Source organism: Ursus americanus, chromosome 5 (genome assembly GCF_024610735.1).
Source record: "Ursus americanus isolate L20-20 chromosome 5, mUrsAme1.1.p, whole genome shotgun sequence".
NCBI classification, from domain to species: domain Eukaryota; kingdom Metazoa; phylum Chordata; class Mammalia; order Carnivora; family Ursidae; genus Ursus; species Ursus americanus.
Window position 1 is genome coordinate 46,075,801 of NC_142131.1, and position 18,440 is coordinate 46,094,240.

Consider the following 18,440-nt stretch of genomic DNA (forward strand, 5'->3'; position numbering starts at 1 on the left):
AGTAACTTCACAGCTTCTCTTAAATGGTCACCACAGTTTTGTGCTCTTTAAATATAAGCACATGGAAAAGAAATAAGGCATTGACATATTCTTTTTACTATTTTATTAAGTATGATTATATCTTTGGTCCTCATTAGCATCTTTGACAACTTGTATTTTCAAAATTGACTCTTTCCTACTTGGAATTTCCCCATTGGTGAGTAGACAAAGGTAGGTTTTCAAATGACCTAGTAAAGAAGGTAGACTAAATAAACACCTCCCTTACCTGTTTAGCCTAGGGCCACAGTGAAGTATCAAAAATGATAATAGAGCCATTTATTCTACAGTTCAGTCTATACCTTGACATTCTTTATAGTTCTAGTCTCTATCTACATCCTTCCTTCTTGTTTAGGCATTAGGAGAAGAATATCCCTCAGGTATTTCACAAATGGACATTGTCCTCTCTGTTTGGTGTTATCTTTTTTCTGCCAGCAAGGTCTGTTCCTCTTCGAGGCTACTGAAATGTGGTGCCTGACCTCTGGGTGCCTGATAGTTTTGTGTCGGGATTTCTCAGGCTGATGCCTACTGCTCTTAGCCTTGGGGATGTGTGTCCCTTAATGGTTTGCTGCTGTGGACTCAGGAGTTGAATCCCACTCTTCCCTGATCATCAGATAGTTTTATAACCCCATGATGGATTACCATTCTACAGTAAAAAGGAACAAGATATCAGTCTAGCTACACCATGGATGAACCTTAAAACATTATTTTGTGGAGGCGTTTGTGTAGTTTTCACTCTTAGGAGAGTTCCCTTCACATGTAAAAAAAGTTCTTAACCACAGTTTCTCAGTTCTGCTGGACACCCCATCGCCAATCTTTCCAACTAACACCTTTGTTTATATGATGGTTTCAAGATGCTCAGTATTTGTACAGAGGAAGTTAAAGATGTTGTGTGACCGTGTTTTGGTTTTTTTTTTCTTTTTAAGATTTTATTTTATTTTATTTTAGAGAGAGCACTTGCGTGTGTGCGTTGGGGAAGGAGCGGGGGGTGGGGGGAAGAGAATCCCAAGCAGCCTCCCCGCTAAGCACGGAGCCCGACATGGGGCTCTATCCCACAACCCTGAGACCACGACCTGAGCTGAAATCAAGAGTTAGAGGCTTAACTGACTGAGCTATCCAGGCACCCTGACCATGTATTATGTTATCTTTTCCTATCTCTGGTAAAGGATGGAGAAGTGCTCTGGTGGTATTTCGTTGGTGGAAGTGGTGAGTTACCATATCACACACACTTTTTTTGAACAATGATATTCACTAGTAGAAAGTAGAAGGCTGTATTTATTTGTGGGTAAGTATGAGTTTACCATGCAGAAAATCCGATTCTTTTTTTTTTTTTAAAGATTTTATTTATTTATTTGACAGAGATAGAGACAGCCAGCGAGAGAGGGAACACAAGCAGGGGGAGTGGGAGAGGAAGAAGCAGGCTCATAGTGGAGGAGCCTGATGCGGGGCTCGATCCCATAACGCCGGGATCACGCCCTGAGCCGAAGGCAGACGTTCAACCGCTGTGCCACCCAGGCGCCCCAGAAAATCCGATTCTTAAATGGATGAATATGACTAGCTACATGGGCATATTAAAAAGCAGAATGTGGGAATGTAAAGTGGTATGGCCATTTTGGAAGACAGGTTGGCAATTTCTTAAGTTAAACTTATCACTTAAACATATACCAAATGATTTGTCCATTCTACTGTTAGGAGTCTACTCATTAGAAAGGGAAATATATGTCCACACAAAAACATGTATGTGAATATTTGTAGTGGTATTATTAGTCCTACTAGACAAAAACTGAAACAATCCAAATATTGACTAACTGGTGAATGGATAAGCCAGACGTTGTATGTACATGAAGTAGGATACTATTTAGCAATAAAAAAGGAACAAAATGTATGCTACAATGTGGATGAACCTCAAAAACATTATGCTAAGTGATGGAAGGACTTAAGATATACCACATATTGAATGATTGCATTCAATTGAAATGCTTAGAAAAGGCAAATCGAAGTAGAAACAGAAAAGAGATGAGTGGTTGCCTGGGGTTGGCAGTGGGAGCAAGGATTGAATGGAAATGGGCTTGTGAGAATTTTTGAGGTAGTGAAAAAGTTCTAAAACTGGATTGTGGTGTTGGTTGTACAACTCTATAAATTTACCCAAATCACTGAATTATATACTTAGAGTGGGTGAATTTTATGATATGTGAGCTATACCTCAGTAAAGTTTTTTTCAGAAAGGGAATGAAAATGAATTTTGTAAACTGAAGTATTAAGAAAAACATTTTTTGACAAATATAGTCATTTGACTAATGATGAAAAGGGATTGTCTTGGAGATGTAATCTTTCCGGTAAAAGGAAAAGGGTGTTTGATTTACATTGAAAAGAGTAAATGGAACCCTTTTCTTTTGCCTTGAAATCTGTAGTTAACAATAGGGTCAGATATTTTTACTAAAATTTTTACATTTCTCCATATTTTTGTACACTGTGGCTGATAGAGTAAATTGCCATTATATAAAATAACCTTATGGGAGCAGTTTATCAAAGAACTTAACATTTATATCCTTTGACCTATAATTCCACATAAAAAGTATATTCTCAGGAAATAGACATAAAAAACTAATGATGTACTGTATGGTGACATAACATAATAAAAAATTTTTTAAAAATTAATAATCTACATGCTCTCAAAGTAGGAGTTTTTATAATTGTTTTAGTTACGGCTCTGTTGGTTGCAAGGGGCAGAATTCCTTTATAACTAGCTGAAGTAAGGTTGGGTTTTGTTGGCAGGATGCAGGGCACTCTAACAACTCCAAAGCAGCAAGATCAGTGAGGCCCTTTGGCAGTGGGGAGCCAAAGCCGCTTTCCCCATTTCTTACTCTCAGGGGCCAGATTAGTCACTCTGTTTTCTTTGCAGGCCTGCTTTGTCCACAGCCTCTTCTTCAGCCATTCTTTCTTGTGCATGGTTCAGTGCTGCTTGCCAGCTCTGACTGAGCCAGTCTTTGTTCCATTTCCAAAATTTCCGGAGCAGGAGTCTGGGGTAGGCCATCTTTTTGAGCCTGAAGTGGGTCAGGGAACAACTGGTGATTTGATCTTCTCCATCCCCTTTTTGGGGTCTACATTCAGGTTTAATAAAAATGAAATGGTGTTGGATAATGACATTGATAAAATAGATCCCATGGACTTTCAGAGATTGCAAATATTATTAATTTAAAATGTTTCTAAGGCCTTCTGTGATAAAATTGCTTTTCTTCACTCATCTCAAAAGAATAGTGTACATTTGTGGTAGAATCCTGCTGTTTTTAATTTTTATTTTTTTTTTATTCCTTACTAAAATCTCCATGGTATGGCTTCCACCCTTTCTTCCTTATTAAAACCACTTTTACTAAGTCTGACTCTTGAAAATGTATTAGATGCTGTGGCTCAATCACCACATCCTGAGATGCTGTCTCTGGACTTGACCTCAGTGAAGTTACTCTCTCCTGACCTTTCTTCGGCCCTCCAGGTCTGCCTCAGTGGCTCTTCCTCCTGTGCTCATCCCTTTTATTGCTGCTGCCATGTGCCTCACCCTCCTCTTCTTTTGTTTTCCTATCTGTCCTGCAGTTTCTTTTATCTCTGTGGCTTCAGTGGCCCTTATATCCCCAAATCTCTGTCTTTATTAGACACCTTCTACTAAGTTCTTTGGTAACCACCGGCTTTTTAAATATCATCAGAGCTTTTCTTTTGAACCTTCCTAGCTTTTTGTACCTCTGTTTATTCTCTGCTGCACTTACATATTGTGCCTTATATAACTTTGTATTCCTGGTAGCACCTACCAGAATTCTTTTTGACAGTGAATTCACTCAGTATTACCCATCTAATATATTCCTGTTTTTAAAAATGGGCTAATTATACTTGTATGTGATTTTATTTTCTTTCCTTCCTATCCTAAAAGAATACCCACAAACATTTTTTTCTAATCTAAAAATAATTTCCAACATAGTTGTTTTGGTCGGGAAAAAAAACAAAACCCAACTTAGTGGATATGCTTGCTAAGAACATTTTTCAATATATTTGGGTCTATTAATATGAATTTTTCCCAAGAATAAGGACATAAAGCCTACTGAGTTTTGGACACTAATCGTACGTGGATTTAATTTCTGTACTAGATATCTTCTTGTCCTACTACAAAAGAAATCATTGAAAAATTCAACGAATTTAGAAGTGTGCAATGTAGAGATTGAAAGTTTCCATTATTATGTATAGAGTTCTTGCAAGTAGAATTGAGCTGTAGAAATGGTGGTTCTTTGTGAATACAAAATAAATTTGCTCATTGGGTAAGAGTATGGCTTTTGGATGAAGGGTGAATGTTTAGTTACTGTATAGGGCAGACACCACCTGATGTCACATATCTGCTTACTAACCTCCACAGCGTGTGCTGCTGTGTGCAAAAGGTTTGTGCTGGAGCTGTGGAATCTGTATTAAAAGCTTGGGCATTTTGCCCTATTCCTCTGAATGCAGAAAGTTTAATGAATCAGAGGATGGTCTGAAATCAGATAAGAGAGGCACTATAAGGGTCAGTTAGCAAAGTCAATTCTAGTTTATTTTATTTATTTATTTGTAATTGTAGCTTTTATTAGAAGTATGGCTTTGGGAACTTTGTGAACGTCTTAAAGACGTCTAATGGTTTGCCACTCTTGGAAGATGATTTAACACAAAGATAGAAACTTCATGTATTCAGGGTATAAATGAAAAACAGATAAATAAAAGAACTAGAAAAGTGCTTCTTTTCATTTAGCTCTTATAGATAGAACATACTTGATATTTGTAGTAATGACACTCAGGCAGAGTAGCAGAGTTGTGTTTGTCATTCAGCCTTTGGGGTTTTAGTGGAGTTAATGAGACCTATAAACGGTCATCAAGACTTGGTGCTTCATGGAAAGAACACTTAAACATACAATGAGTATGTTAGCTTGACGGTTATGGCATTACTGCTGGGAGAAGGGGTCTCTGAGAGAGAATCTTCCACACTTGGTTAAGTCTTGACACAGACCTCATGTTGAAGGTGTCTGCTAACCTAGAACTCTTTCACAGAGCATTCCTAGTTGGTATGCTGCTTATTAATCAGTATGTCTGTTTCAATGAAGGAAAGGAGACCTGAATTCTTAAAACTGACTTTTAGGGAAAAGACAGGTTAGGAGGTGAGTGTGAGACATAGTCTTGAGGAAAAACATGGGTAAAAACAGAAAGAACTGTCTTTTGGTGTTTTTGTGCTTGATTTCATTGTCCATTTTTTCTTAAATTTGGTTTAAATTCAGATCCTTCTCACAGCAGCTCGAAATTTGCTATAGATGGTATAGAAACGGGTGGATAACATATTATTTAGATACTCTGGTAGCTTAGCCATGACCATGTCCTGTCCAAATGTCGTAGTAATGTAGGGACAAAATGGGTAATGTCAAACAGCTGTTTTCCTTTTGGAAGCAGAGTGCGTGACAAACCGGAATAGTGTTGAAAACCCTGTGATTGAGCGGCAAACAAGATCATGAGAAGGGATTTTTTTTTTTTTTTTGGTCTTCTCTGCAGTCTGTTTAGTGTCTTCGGGGAGAACCAAAGGGAGGAAGATATTCTTGGTTAGATTGGTTAAGCATTGGTCCTCTTTCTACCTTCTTAATCTAAACTGTAATTTTTCTAACTGGGGTTGCATGCATTGCTATATTTCCTTTTTATGTGTGCTCTTAATTATTTTCATGGCAAATGCATTTTTTAAACGGTCTTTGGGATAATTATTGCCATTAATTAAATTTCATATTTCCATTTTAATGATATTTTCGTTTATTCCTTTTGCTAGCTGGATTGCCTTTTGCAATTCTTACTTCAAGGCATACCCCCTTCCAACGAGGAATATTCTGTAATGATGAGTCCATCAAGTACCCTTACAAAGAAGACACCATACCTTATGCGTTATTAGGTGGAATAATCATTCCATTCAGTATTATTGTTGTAAGTCAAATCCACTTTTCCAAGTTTATCACTTTTGGGCAGTTGGCTTAATTTTGTGTTAATCTGTTAATGATTGAATGCATAAATGTCCAAAACAATGTGTATTTTTTTAACGTTTAATCGAAGGTGTTATTTGATCAAGATGATCTCAGTTTTAAGTGGAACCACAGGAATAACGGTGTATAATTGGAAGAACCTTACTGAATGTGTGTAGCTTTTATGCTCATCTTTTCCAAATCACTGTGATTTTTAGAGCTCTAATTTGCTGTTGTTGCAATAATCATGTAATAGATACATGTGATAGCAGTATGTTTTTAGCATACTTTATACCTAGGGTATTACTTTATAATTTGTGGGATCTGTGTGTATGTACCTATTTTCTAGTTACCGAGTTCTAAAAAAAAGAAAAATAACTAATGTTAAGACTTCGTTCTAACCCATGTAAAAGAATTTTTATATAATGCCAGAAATGAGAGAGAAAAGCCTAACTTCTATTTATAATCAGCAGTGAACACAAGAGAATTTTTACTGGTACTGAAACCTAATAGTAACCATTGCTTTTAGGATTTCAGGTGGGAATGCTTAGAGATTGTGCTCCAAGGGGAAGACATCAAGGGATTGGACTAGATTATTTCATAATTTCTGAACTGAGAGAGTCTATGACTTTGATTAAATAGCTTTATGCTCCATGACTTGTAACTTTAGAAAGAAGATTTATGTTGGTTAAAAGTGGAAAATATGGTCCCATCCAGGAGATAGCCCTATAAGATAACATGTCTTGTCTGTTTTGGTGTTCATTGAAAAAAAAAAACAAAACTGAATTTAGACATTCTATGTTTTATTCAAGAATGATCACAGCTCCTTATTAGCACCGAGAATTAATCAACTCATTATTTGTGGTACATAATTAATAAAAGAAAACCTTTCTCATAAACATGTTTGTTTTATGAGACTGTGAGCTCCTGGAAGGCGAGATGGTGCTTTGTTCTTCTTTGTACGCTCGCTCCCTGCCATGGAGCCAGGCAGGGTGGAACCTGGCATGCCCTAGGTGCTGGAATGAAATGAGAGTAATTACATAGTGACATTGGTTGGCTCTCCTACAGTATGGGGAAGTTTTAAGAAATCAGCAGATCCTTTTAATCTAGACAAATCTTTACACTAAATGTTTACTACTAAAATCACGAAAGCCAAGCCTATGATTGTTCCTTTAAGAAGACTTGTAAGAGTAGATTTTTTTTTTTTTAGTATGTGTGTTTCTGAGATAGTATTTGAATTTAAAGTTTTTAGTAGGATACTTAGTTGCAAATACAGTTGCCCCTTGAACAAGATGTGGTTAAGGAACACTGACAACCTGGTGCAGTCAGAAATCTGTGTTAAAATTTTTGACTACCCCAAAACTTAACTCCTAATAGCCTCTTGTTGGCTGGAAGACTTAGAACATAAAGAGTCAATTAACACATATTTTGTATGTTACATGTATTATACAATAAAGTCAGCTAGAGAAAAGAAAATGTTAGTAAAAAACCCTAAAGAGAGAATACATTTACAGTGCTGTATGATGTAAGTGGACGCACTCAGCTGAACACTGCTGCAACTGGACTTGCCTTTCAGTTCTGCTTGACTTTGTGTCTCAGTCAAAAGGATGCTGCACAAGCAAAACTAGAGAAATCCGCTACAGACCAGAGGCCTGCAGCAGGCCGGGTTCTGACGGCCGGGTGCTGAGCGTGTCGGTGTAGCGTGCACGAGTGCAGGGCCTGACAGAACCCTCAGTTAGTAAGAACTCGTTATTTATATTTCATGAATTTGTGAGTTTTGACTATTTCGTCAACTGTGAGAAAGTTATCTTTGTGTTTAATAAAACGATAAATTGGGTGTAGGTTTCTTAAAAGAGAACAGACGTTTTAAAGGTGCTATGAAAGTACTATTTTCATATCAGCCAGCACTGCACAGGGCAGTAGTTTTATGTGCTAATTTTAAAATATTTCACTTTGTTTATAAACTCCACTCAATTCAGGCAGCACTTGGTTAGACATGTAAATAAATGTTTAATTTTATTTACTAGAAAGTGAATCAGTTCTTTAAAAAAAACAAAAAAACAGGACTGTGATTGAGACTTCCTACGAGGCCTTTGACCTGGCTTCCCGATGATCCACAAATATATAAGTGATTGAGGGACCCTGGTAGAGAGCCAGAGTTAACACAGTTTCTCAGAAGCCAAGGGAGAATTTCAATAAGGAGAAATGGTCAGTGATGTCAAATACTGTGAGAAGTTAAGGTAAATGAGAGTTGATAAATACCTGTTCAATCCAATGAGACCATTCTGACTTTGAAAAAGATTCAGTAGAATAAAGGGAATGAAGGTAGTTCGAGATATTTAGGAAGAAGTGGAAGTACACCAGTGATTTTAGACTACACTTTTGGGAAGGTGGGCCCTGAAGGGGAGGCACATCATATAGGGATAGTGTAGAGATGTATAAAATCATCTTGGTTGATGGAACTATAAAGGAGATGGTGAGAAAATATTGTGGTGCATAGGTTTTAAATGGTTGAATTACATGGATTTGGGTAATTATTGGCTTTGATTTCAAAAGTATTTTGTTTTAGTCCCCCAGACATTATCTTTAGTTCTTTAATAATTTATCCTATCTTTGGAATGTAAATGATGCATAAGAGGTGATCCCAGCTCTAAGATAAGGCCACAGTCAGCTTAAGTGTGGACTTCAACAAGGCTAAGCATTGGCATAAATAGCTCAAAGTGCAGGACGAGTATTAAAATGGAACAAAAATATGGCTGTCATGTATAGTGACATGTCAGACACATCCCTACATTTAATTTAGAAAATCAGTTTAGAACTTGTCTATTGTCTGTCTCTCTCAGTGAGGATGGAGGATATGATAACAGCGATGTACATTGACCTAGTGTTTGTCAGCTTTAGAGTCCCCCTGCTCTGTCCCAGCATTAAGGGTTTTAAGTTTCAGCATACACTACCTCTGTGAATCAGTTTGTCATTTCTGCCCATTGCTCTGAATTCTCCTAGTGAGCTTTCTGTCCTCAGTGTCAAGAACCAGGGTTTGGGTGGCCCTAAAGAACTGGAAGATATTTGAGTGCTTACGCAAGAAGAACAGCTGACAACTGAAGTGTGGGCATTTCAGCTGCTCAAATTGTGGGTGATTAATATACTTGGTATATATTGTAAATGATCAAAGAGCAACTCCATAATGAAACATGAGAGAAATCCCCTCTTGCTGCTCATCTATCAGGGCAGTTGCTGGGACACCTTAACAGTCAGAGGAGACAGTATATACTTTAATACATGGGCCACTTGGAGGGGGTTGGGAGAACCCTAATAAGCACAGTTGCAGAGATATGGTATCCCTAGAAGTGCATATGTTTTTTCTCTTCTGACAGACCCGTTCTCAGAAAAGGACCTGATTAAGTTATTTACATTAGTTACTGTAATGAAGAATATATTTCTGTGGGGCTTAATGTTCAAACTAAGAGTGTTTACCTTTTACCCAGGACATACCCCTTTTAATTAAAATTTACTAACCACCTACTCTGTTTGAGGCCACTATGGCAGTACTGGCTTTTTTTTTTCAATGACTAAAACTTGATTCTTTTGTGGGATTCAGAGTCTAGTTGTCAACGTTTTAACATTCTACTTATGGAGCCATGGAGCCAAATGAAGAAAGAATTTTTGGTGTTAGGTTCTTTTTTTTTTTCCTTAAGGATTTTATTTATTTATTTGACAGTGAGCACAAGTAGGGGGAGCAGCAGGGAGAGGGAGAAGCAGGCTCCTCGCTGAGCAGGGAGCCTGATGTGGGGCTCGATACCAGGACCCTGGGATCATAACCTGAGCCGAAGGCAGGTGCTTAAGGACTGAGCCACCCAGACGCCCCTTTGGTGTTAGGTTCTTAAAATCTCTTTTAGGAGGCAACCATTTATTTTACCTACGATAAAGTTCACCCTGAAGATAATCCACACTATAGGGAAATGTTTGAATGTTTTATAAGATTGTTTATGTAGTTTAAGATGAAGCAGCAAAATAGTACGTAAGAAAAATTTTGTGACTTATATCTCCTCACTTCCCCAACATAAATAAGCAAGCTGATTCTTCTTGTCCAACTATTTATTTTGGTGTCAGGTAGCTAGAATGTGGATTATTTTATCAGCAAATGTAATTTTGTATAAATTTGCTCAATATTTTTTGGATTTCTTAGGGTTTTGGTCTGTGAGCTTGCAAAGTACTGGGAAGGCTTTTTAATGCCTTTAAATGCTTTATAGCGCTATATGCTGGCTGACACACACTGTACTAGAATCTGGAAAGGCTTTGTCTCCACTTTTAGTGAAAAATAAAGTCAGTGAAAAATAAAGAGGAAAAAGTCACTTGAAATGTTTTCTTGGGGAAGGAGAGCATCGGATGTGTGTTTGGTCTGTTAATGAGACTTGTTAAGTCTTATTAAGTTTGTCAGAGCCTTATTAACCAGGCCTAGGGGTCTGGAGAGGCAGAGCTGGGAGGCTTTGTCAGCTAATCTCTGCCCTCTTTACCCTTTGGCCTCAGCGTTAGATCCCTGCTTTTATATTAGTTTACTCCCTGAAACTATTTTACTTTTTAAAATATAATGGATGTTTTTGATTCAGAGGATTGTTGGCTAAAAATGAAGACACTGCCAGATAAAAGTACTTAGACAAGGGATACTCTAATTAGGAAAGTTTGTGTTATTTGAACAAACCATGGGTTTTGTCATTCATGATACATCATTTTCTGCTTATTAAAACTCATTTTATTTGAGTACCAGAAAAGCAATAAGGTCTTATTGTGTCAGGTAGATTTGAAATTATTTTGGCCATTGCTTTGTAAGCAGTATCCACAGTTGATCTGAGACCTTTTTTCATGGTTTAGAATTAGATATCTTGACTCTCCATTTGCAAATGAAAAAAGGGAGGTGTTTTTAAAATAAAGATTTTATTGTGATTTAGCATTTTCTTTTCTATTTTTTATTTTGTTTAAAGTGCCTGGTTGCTGTTTTAACATATTTTTCTGTTTCTTTTTCAGATGATTATTGGAGAAGCCCTGTCTGTTTACTATAACGTCTTGCACTCGAATTCCTTTATCAGGAATAACTACATAGCCACTATTTACAAATCCATTGGAACATTTTTATTTGGTGCAGCTGCTAGTCAGTCCCTGACTGACATTGCCAAGTATTCAATAGGCAGACTGCGGCCTCACTTCCTCGATGTTTGTGACCCAGATTGGTCAAAAATCAACTGCAGTGCTGGTTACATTGAAAACTACATATGTCAAGGGAATGCACAAAAGGTGAAGGAGGGCAGGTGCGTGTTAAATCTTCAATGTTTTTTTTATCTTGTGTGTTCTTGGAAAAGAAGGTTCGGAGACTGGAAGATGAACCATCCACGAGCTTAGAGAGAGAAGCTAGTGTAATCACTGGGAGGTGAATTGAGATCATATTTTGACTTCTTATCTCTGCTTATTCTTTTTTCCCCATTTTATCCCTACCTTCTGTTTAAGAGCATTGTAATGCAGGTCTTTCCATTTCTCATGAATAATTAAAATGAACTTTGTATGTCATATAGTGCAGGGCCAGCAAACTTTTTCTTAAGGCACCAGATAGTAAATATTTTAGGTTTTGTGGGCCATTTGGTTAATTTGACAACTATCTACCTGTGCTGTTGTACCAGGAAAAAACAGCCATAGACAATCCTTGAATGAATGGGTGTGGTTATGTTCCAGTAAAAGTTTATTAACAGAAATACTGGCTGCCAGGGGTTATGGTTTGCTGACCTTTGATGTAGTCCAGCCGTGTAGTAAGTTCTGCTCTCTCAGTATTCTTATGTTTTTTGTAAGGAAACTTCATATATTGATAGGTTTAGGTCTTCATGTTGCCTCCTTATAATGCCCTTGTTAGGCTCCTTTCTATACCTGGAGTGCTACTAGGCATGAATGAAATAGAACGTTTGGAACCCAAAAGGTCCAACTCCTTCAATGTATAGATGAACAAATGGAGGCCCAGTAACATTAAAGGGCACCTGGGTGGATCAGTCAGTTAAGCATCTGCCTTAGGCTCAGGTCATGATCCCAGGATCCTGGGATCAAGCCTGCATTGGGCTCCCTGCTTAGTAGGGAGACTGCTTCTCCCTCTCGCTTTGCCCCTCCCCCAGCTTGTGCTCACTCATTTGCTTTCTTTCTCTCTTTCTCAAGTAAATAAATAAAATCTTTTTAAAAAGTAAAAATAAATAAATAAATAAATAAAACCACTAATTAGTAGCGGAGCCAATTACCCATCTCACGTCTCAGAATTGTCAGCCTTACCTTTTCTGTATGATTGACCTTAGATTTTAGATAGCTATCACTTTACCTTAGTTATTCACCATTCAACAGATACTTTTCCAGGTAAAACATCCTTTGACTGTTCTTTATTCATGATTCTCAGGCACTTTATTGTCCTTGTTGGTTCTCTTATAAGCTACACAGGCATTGTAGTAGCCTCCAAGTTTTGCATTTAGTGGAGATGAAAAAACACCTTATTTAACTGAGAGTATACAATGTGCTATGTGCATGAGATCTGGCAGTGAACTAAAGAGCTCTGGTTCTCATCTTCATGGAGCTTAGTCTAGCATGGAGGACTTAAATTTAAAAAGTGATGGCAGTGAAAGAGAATGTCCTTGTTGATAACAAGGCCAGAGAATAGAGAGGCTGCTGAATGGCAACCTTTGAGGTGATCATAGGAGGAATGGTAGGGGTATAAAGTCATAATGAATGAAGGAGAGAGAAATGACTAATACAGTAGGCAGTTGAGAGTGGAAGGTGGTATTGTTGATTTGAGTTTAGGTAAGCAAGCATATTTTAAGAGGGCTAGGGGAAGAATGGTCCAGAAATGGCTTTGAGGAGTGATGAACTTACCAACACTGGGCTCTGAGGATGTGGGATGTAGAGATCTCATTCTCTGCTCTCATAACACTGTAGTGTCCTAGGGAAAGGTCTCAGATTTAATGAGTAGGAGATGTTACGACTTTCGGTGAGGAGTTTGAAGACTCAGGGAAATATAGAGGACTATCCATGCCTGTGTCTCTAGTAACATGTCTCCTGCATCACCCAACAGAAAATAGGAAAACTCTAATGTTTTCTCTTGTCATGGTATTTAAGAAAGTCAAGTGATAAGGGTTTACCTAAACTCCAGAAAATATCATTATAAATGGTTCTTTAAGAACATAGTTTCTTCACACGTGTATTGTTTCTCTGGTTTGGGTACATTTTAGCTCAAAATTTTCTTGTAACGCTGTGTCTTATTGAGAGATTTTTCTTTCTTACATGAGCCATTTGGACAAAACATGAAATATAATTTATTTTAAATGGCATAAATGTGATTACATTTTCCAGTCCATATATGTCCTATTATGTTTCTCTTCTTAGTGTATCTGAATTGGCCAACATGTACTATAATACTCTGATGGTATTTTTGACTTAAGTACACGTAGGTTTTTTACCCATTACCCTTTAAAGTTTCTTCAGCCTCCCACATTTTCAGTGAGAAGATCTGTGGATAAGCTTTGGGGTTCTGAAATAAGAAGGAAAATCAAACCTAGAAATGAAATTTTAAGAAAACTTTGTATCTTCCGAGAAAAATGGGATTTCCATTGGTGTTTCCAGAATGAGTTAGTTGTTGCCACAGTTCTAGGGCTTTGTAACGTTGGTGCATAACTGTGGGTTTGTATTGCTGTTCTGTTTTGGAGCATAATTTCGTTGGATTCAGGCTTTCCTATTGCTTTTCTCTTGAATTTTTAAGTAGGGATGCCAAAAATGCAAAAACATTTCAGTCTAGACATTGTCTGTAATATATTAGGATTATAGTGTAATCTCCTTTAATTTATTTATCTCCACAGCCTGCCCCCTGTACATTTATTTTAATTATAAAATTATAATGCTTGACATTGGAGAGAAGGGAACATAAAAACCTGAAATGAGTCATTTTTGTTGACTATGAATGAGTCAGAGTTACATCTGAGGGTGAGCGTACTGTCTTAGAATTTTGGCTTTTGGTCTTGATTTTTTTTCCCATTTGTTTTCTTATTTTCTTCTATTCCTCTCTCTGCTCTTCCTGCATATGTGCACGCTCTTGTGCTCTGGTATCACTGATGTCAGAGGAATTTGACCAGGCTTCATTTGTGGCCCTGGGTCCTAAACATAGAAGTGAGAACATAAATGGACTACAGTGGCATATTTACTAATTGTAATATCCAGAGAGCTCCCATTCATTGTTTAAAATTAATACCTGGGAATTTACTATAAATGAAAAGGGAGTGTACTTGTAACTGTGGGACATCCAGCTGCCCTTGCTCATGCCACTGAGAGTATTACTTTCTGTTTGTGGGGAAAAAAAATTACTAATGAGCCCAGGCAGTTCAGACCCCTAGCACTCTGCCCTGGTAAAAGATTCCCGTTAGAGACTCTTTAGACCAATGGCTTTCAAATGTTAATTCATTAGAATCACCTGGAGGGCTTGTTAAAATGCACATTTCAGTGTTTCATCCTCTGGTGTTTAATTCAGGAAGTGCGGGTGGGGGCTGAGAATATGTATTTCTAACACACTCCTAGATGCTGCTGCCTCTGTGCTTGATCCCAGGACCACACTTCGTGAACTAGTGCTTCAAATCCCCTCGATGATGGGAACACGACCTCATATGACATTTATTATCTTAGGATGTTTGGCAGGGTGAATTTAAGATTGTGCACAACTAGCTGTGTTACCAAATGACCTATCACCGCCGCTAACTCAGGAACTGAGAGGGTGAGCCCTGGTCCTACTGGGGCCAGTTGCTCTGTGCCAAGGAATCCCAAGGGGGCTGGACAGATTGGAAGCACAGCTCCTGGCTGGGTTTGCCAACACTTGTAGAACAAACTCGAATAAACTGGTTGTAAGAGAAGTCAGTGACTCAAGAGATGATGGTTTGGAAAAGAGAAAGGGAGAAATTTAGGGTGCTACCAGCGAGGAGCTTGGGTGGCAGGCTCAAGCTTTAACCACTGACCTCTCCACCAGCAAGATGGACACCTACAGTGTTACAGGGAGAGGTTGGGGCAGAGTACATGCAAGAGAGCAGGCCGAGTGCGTAACCATGGTGATCAGTATGCGTTCAGCCCACGGTCATGGGCAGGGACGGGGCGTGTGGGATGTGGTTGTCTAGGCATTCCATTGGTATCCAGGCTTTTCTGGTCTGGCAGTTGGGATGTTCAGGTCTTCGCAAAATGTCTTTGTCAATGCCTCCAGAAAGTTTGGTAAGAAATAAGCACAATGGGTTTTCATTGGAGCATCAGTTAAGCAGACTTGCCTATTTCTGGTTTTAACTGTTGGGGTCTATAGTTGAACATGACAGCTTGCTAACAGCTGCTCTGTTTGTGATACTATAGTCGGGAAACCTTTGTCTTGTCTAAGAAGTTCACTTTTTTCTTTTTTCTGGCTTTTACTTAAATTACGTTTGCTTAAGGATAGACTCAGCATTCCTGATCAATTCTGAGCGATTGGTCTTTGGCTATATAAATCAGATACTCAATTAAAGCTACTTCTTTTGGATCATGGCAGCTTTGTATTATTTGGATGTTTAATTGTGATATATTTGGTTGAATGTGAGAAATAATTTTCCTTTTGTCTTTTTTTAAATGTAATGCCTATGCAGGTAAATAAAACTGAATTTTGAGGGAGTGCCGTCTGTAATAGTGAAAACCCATTATGGTTAGAGTGACTAGCTGTGGTATTAAGTACCTGGCAAAACCTGCTTTACACTTTGAGAGAAGGGTTGCTTCTTTATGGTCTAATTGTAGATATTACTGGACACTTTATGCTTTCAGAAGGATTTATTCAGTCTTCTCCGTACTTCCCGTGTGTATATGTCCGTGAGCTAGAAGACAACCTTTGTTTTATTCTTGTATCTACCTGTAAATAGTAACACATAGAATGAAAGAGGGGGTGATTTTAAAAGATCCTTCACCCTGTGGATGGACATTAGCTCTTAGTGTAAATAAAAGGAATTTGCCTTGAAGGCCAGCACCATTGCCACCTCCTCTGTTCTGAATGCTAACACGTGACACTTTCGGTTGTAGCTGCGGCTCTTTCTTCAACCCCGGGCTGACTCTCTTTGCCCCCGTGTTTCTTACACTTTAGTCACATTGGAATCATGGGGAGAGTTTGTTAAAATACAGATAACTGGGCTTCCTCCCGAAAGTTTCTGATTCAATGAGTTTGAATGCCAAGGAGCCCAAGAATTTGCATTCCTAAAACATTCCCCGATGGTGCTGTGGCTGCTGACCTGGGAATCACAGCTTCAGCCTCTCCATGAAATTACTAAATTCAACTAATATCTCTTGCTGTTAAGGCCTAGTCACTGTGGGAGTGACCTCCCCAAGTGTACATGTTGCTCTCATGGTGCTCACTGCACAGGGGCTGAGACATGTTTGGAGATTGTGTGCGTGATCAATATGCCTTGAAGGAGTGAAGATGACACCATGAAATCAGAGGGTATTAATATTGCTTCTAGTAGAGGAGGCATTTTGGAGGATGAGTAAGGTTCGAATGTGTAGAATTAGGATGGGGTGTGTCTCAGGGTTCAGGGAGCAGCGGCGTCATAGGCAGATAGGCTAGAGGCTTAGGGTATATAGGCAATATTTTACTAGATTTAGCTTCAGTAAAACCCGTATAATTTTCAGCGTTTTGTCAGTTGTTTGTTAATTTATAAGGCAATCTGGGACATTTAAGGCTGAAGAAGCTTCTTTGTTTAGAAATAAAAGTGAAGTTACACCACATAATACCTAGTTAAATCGCTGTACACATTCTTAACGCATACTTTTGATTTAGCCTGTGTTGGAGTTATACGTTCTGGATAATTTTGTTTTAATGTGGATTAAAAGCAAGATTCTTTCTCCCTTGAGATTTAACTCGGTGCCTGATTGTCTTTCCTGAATGCAGAATGAGTTGACTTGACGTGTGGCTTTATTTTGGTCGAGGTGCAGACTTGCAAAGACAAGATCCTTTCTTTACTTTCAGTGACTTCCTGCCACTATCTGTTGGTAAATATATGTATATCATAACTTATTTTAAAAATAAATAACCCTCCCCCCACCCACCCCAACTAATAACACTTTAAGTTTAGACATTTGGCATTTCGTGCCATCCCCCTGCAGTGCTGTGCATTTAATGTTAATGGGCTACTAAATCACATGAACACGTCATCAGCTGATTACTTCATATTGATGCTTTGTACCTTCACCTTAGAACTCTTGAATTCCCCATAGTCAGCTTTGAAATATCAAAAAAAAGTTGCATAGATACATTAGTACTTTTTCCAGATAAAAATATAATGCATGGAGGGGCGGGCCCCTGGGTGACTTATTCGGTTGGGTGTGTGCCTTCGGCTCAGTTCATGATCCCAGGGTGTTGGGATCCAGCCCTACATCGGGCTCCCTGCTCAGGGGAAGTGTGCTTCTCCCTCTACATCTTCCTTTTACTTGGGCTTTCTGTCTGTCTCTCTTTCAAATAAATAAATAAAATCTTAAAAAGAAATATAATTGAGTGGTGTAAAGCCTGAGTTTCCATTCAGAATAAATGTGAATGGCATGCATTCAGTATTTTCGTTTAATTAGAAAATAAATATTTTTTTGAGAGGTAGGACGTGAGTTGAATTTGTGAAAAGTAAAACAAACCTGATATATGAATTGTGTTGGCTCATTATTCAGAGATCCTTGAAATCTGTCTTCATGTGGTTCTCAATACAACGTTTTCTGTTTTAAGTAGCCTTTGTAATAAGAAAACAGGAAAAGAATCAGCATTCCTTTGACATGACTGTCTCCACAGAGTGCCCAGGCTCTTGATTTAATCCCAGGTGTATTCCTACTCAAGCTCAAGATTACCTTTCTTCTCATTCCTCTCCCCTTGCCACTCAAAGTGTGGTCCTCTGCTCTGACCAGCAGGATGGACATCACCTGGGAGCTTGGTAGAGAGGTATAATCTTGGACCTTACTTCTGGCCTACTCAACAAACTCTCCATTTTATGTAATAAATGAGTTTATATATGCACTCAAGATTGAGATTATAGGATTGGTTAACCTTTTCCTTTTATGTTTGTTTCCTTTTAACCATTATTTTTTCTTATGTAATCTATTGCAACTGCATTGTTTTGCTTCTGAGGTAATGTTTGGAAATTTATGAAGATGGACAGTTTTCAATATTTTCGGTTTATTGAAGGACAGAATTGAATCCTTTAAAAATGGAGGAATTCTTCCTAAAGGCAATGGAAAGTAGGATTCAGGCAGTACCTAAGACCTTTTTCCTCACTTGTCATTCCATGTTTTTGTTTTATTTTGTCTTTGTTTTTTGCCCACTTACATTTGCTTTGAGAATGTGGTTTTTTTTCAAAAATGTTTTTT

General features: G+C 38.2%; 1 protein-coding gene across 4 annotated transcripts in view; it reads left to right on the plus strand.

Annotated features, from left to right (window-relative positions):
* The window catches only part of PLPP1 (phospholipid phosphatase 1), a 93,004-nt gene that overhangs the window by 50,414 nt on the left and 24,150 nt on the right, over positions 1-18,440 (plus strand). For 2 of the 4 annotated variants that reach the window (XM_045794335.2, XM_087862147.1), the window contains exons 2-3: positions 5,852-6,003; positions 11,061-11,341. In XM_045794335.2, coding sequence (XP_045650291.1) covers positions 5,852-6,003; positions 11,061-11,341 — 433 coding nt within the window. The remainder of the gene's footprint in view (positions 1-5,851; positions 6,004-11,060; positions 11,342-18,440) is intronic. The other 2 variants (XM_045794334.2, XM_087862146.1) reach the window with 1 other exon arrangement.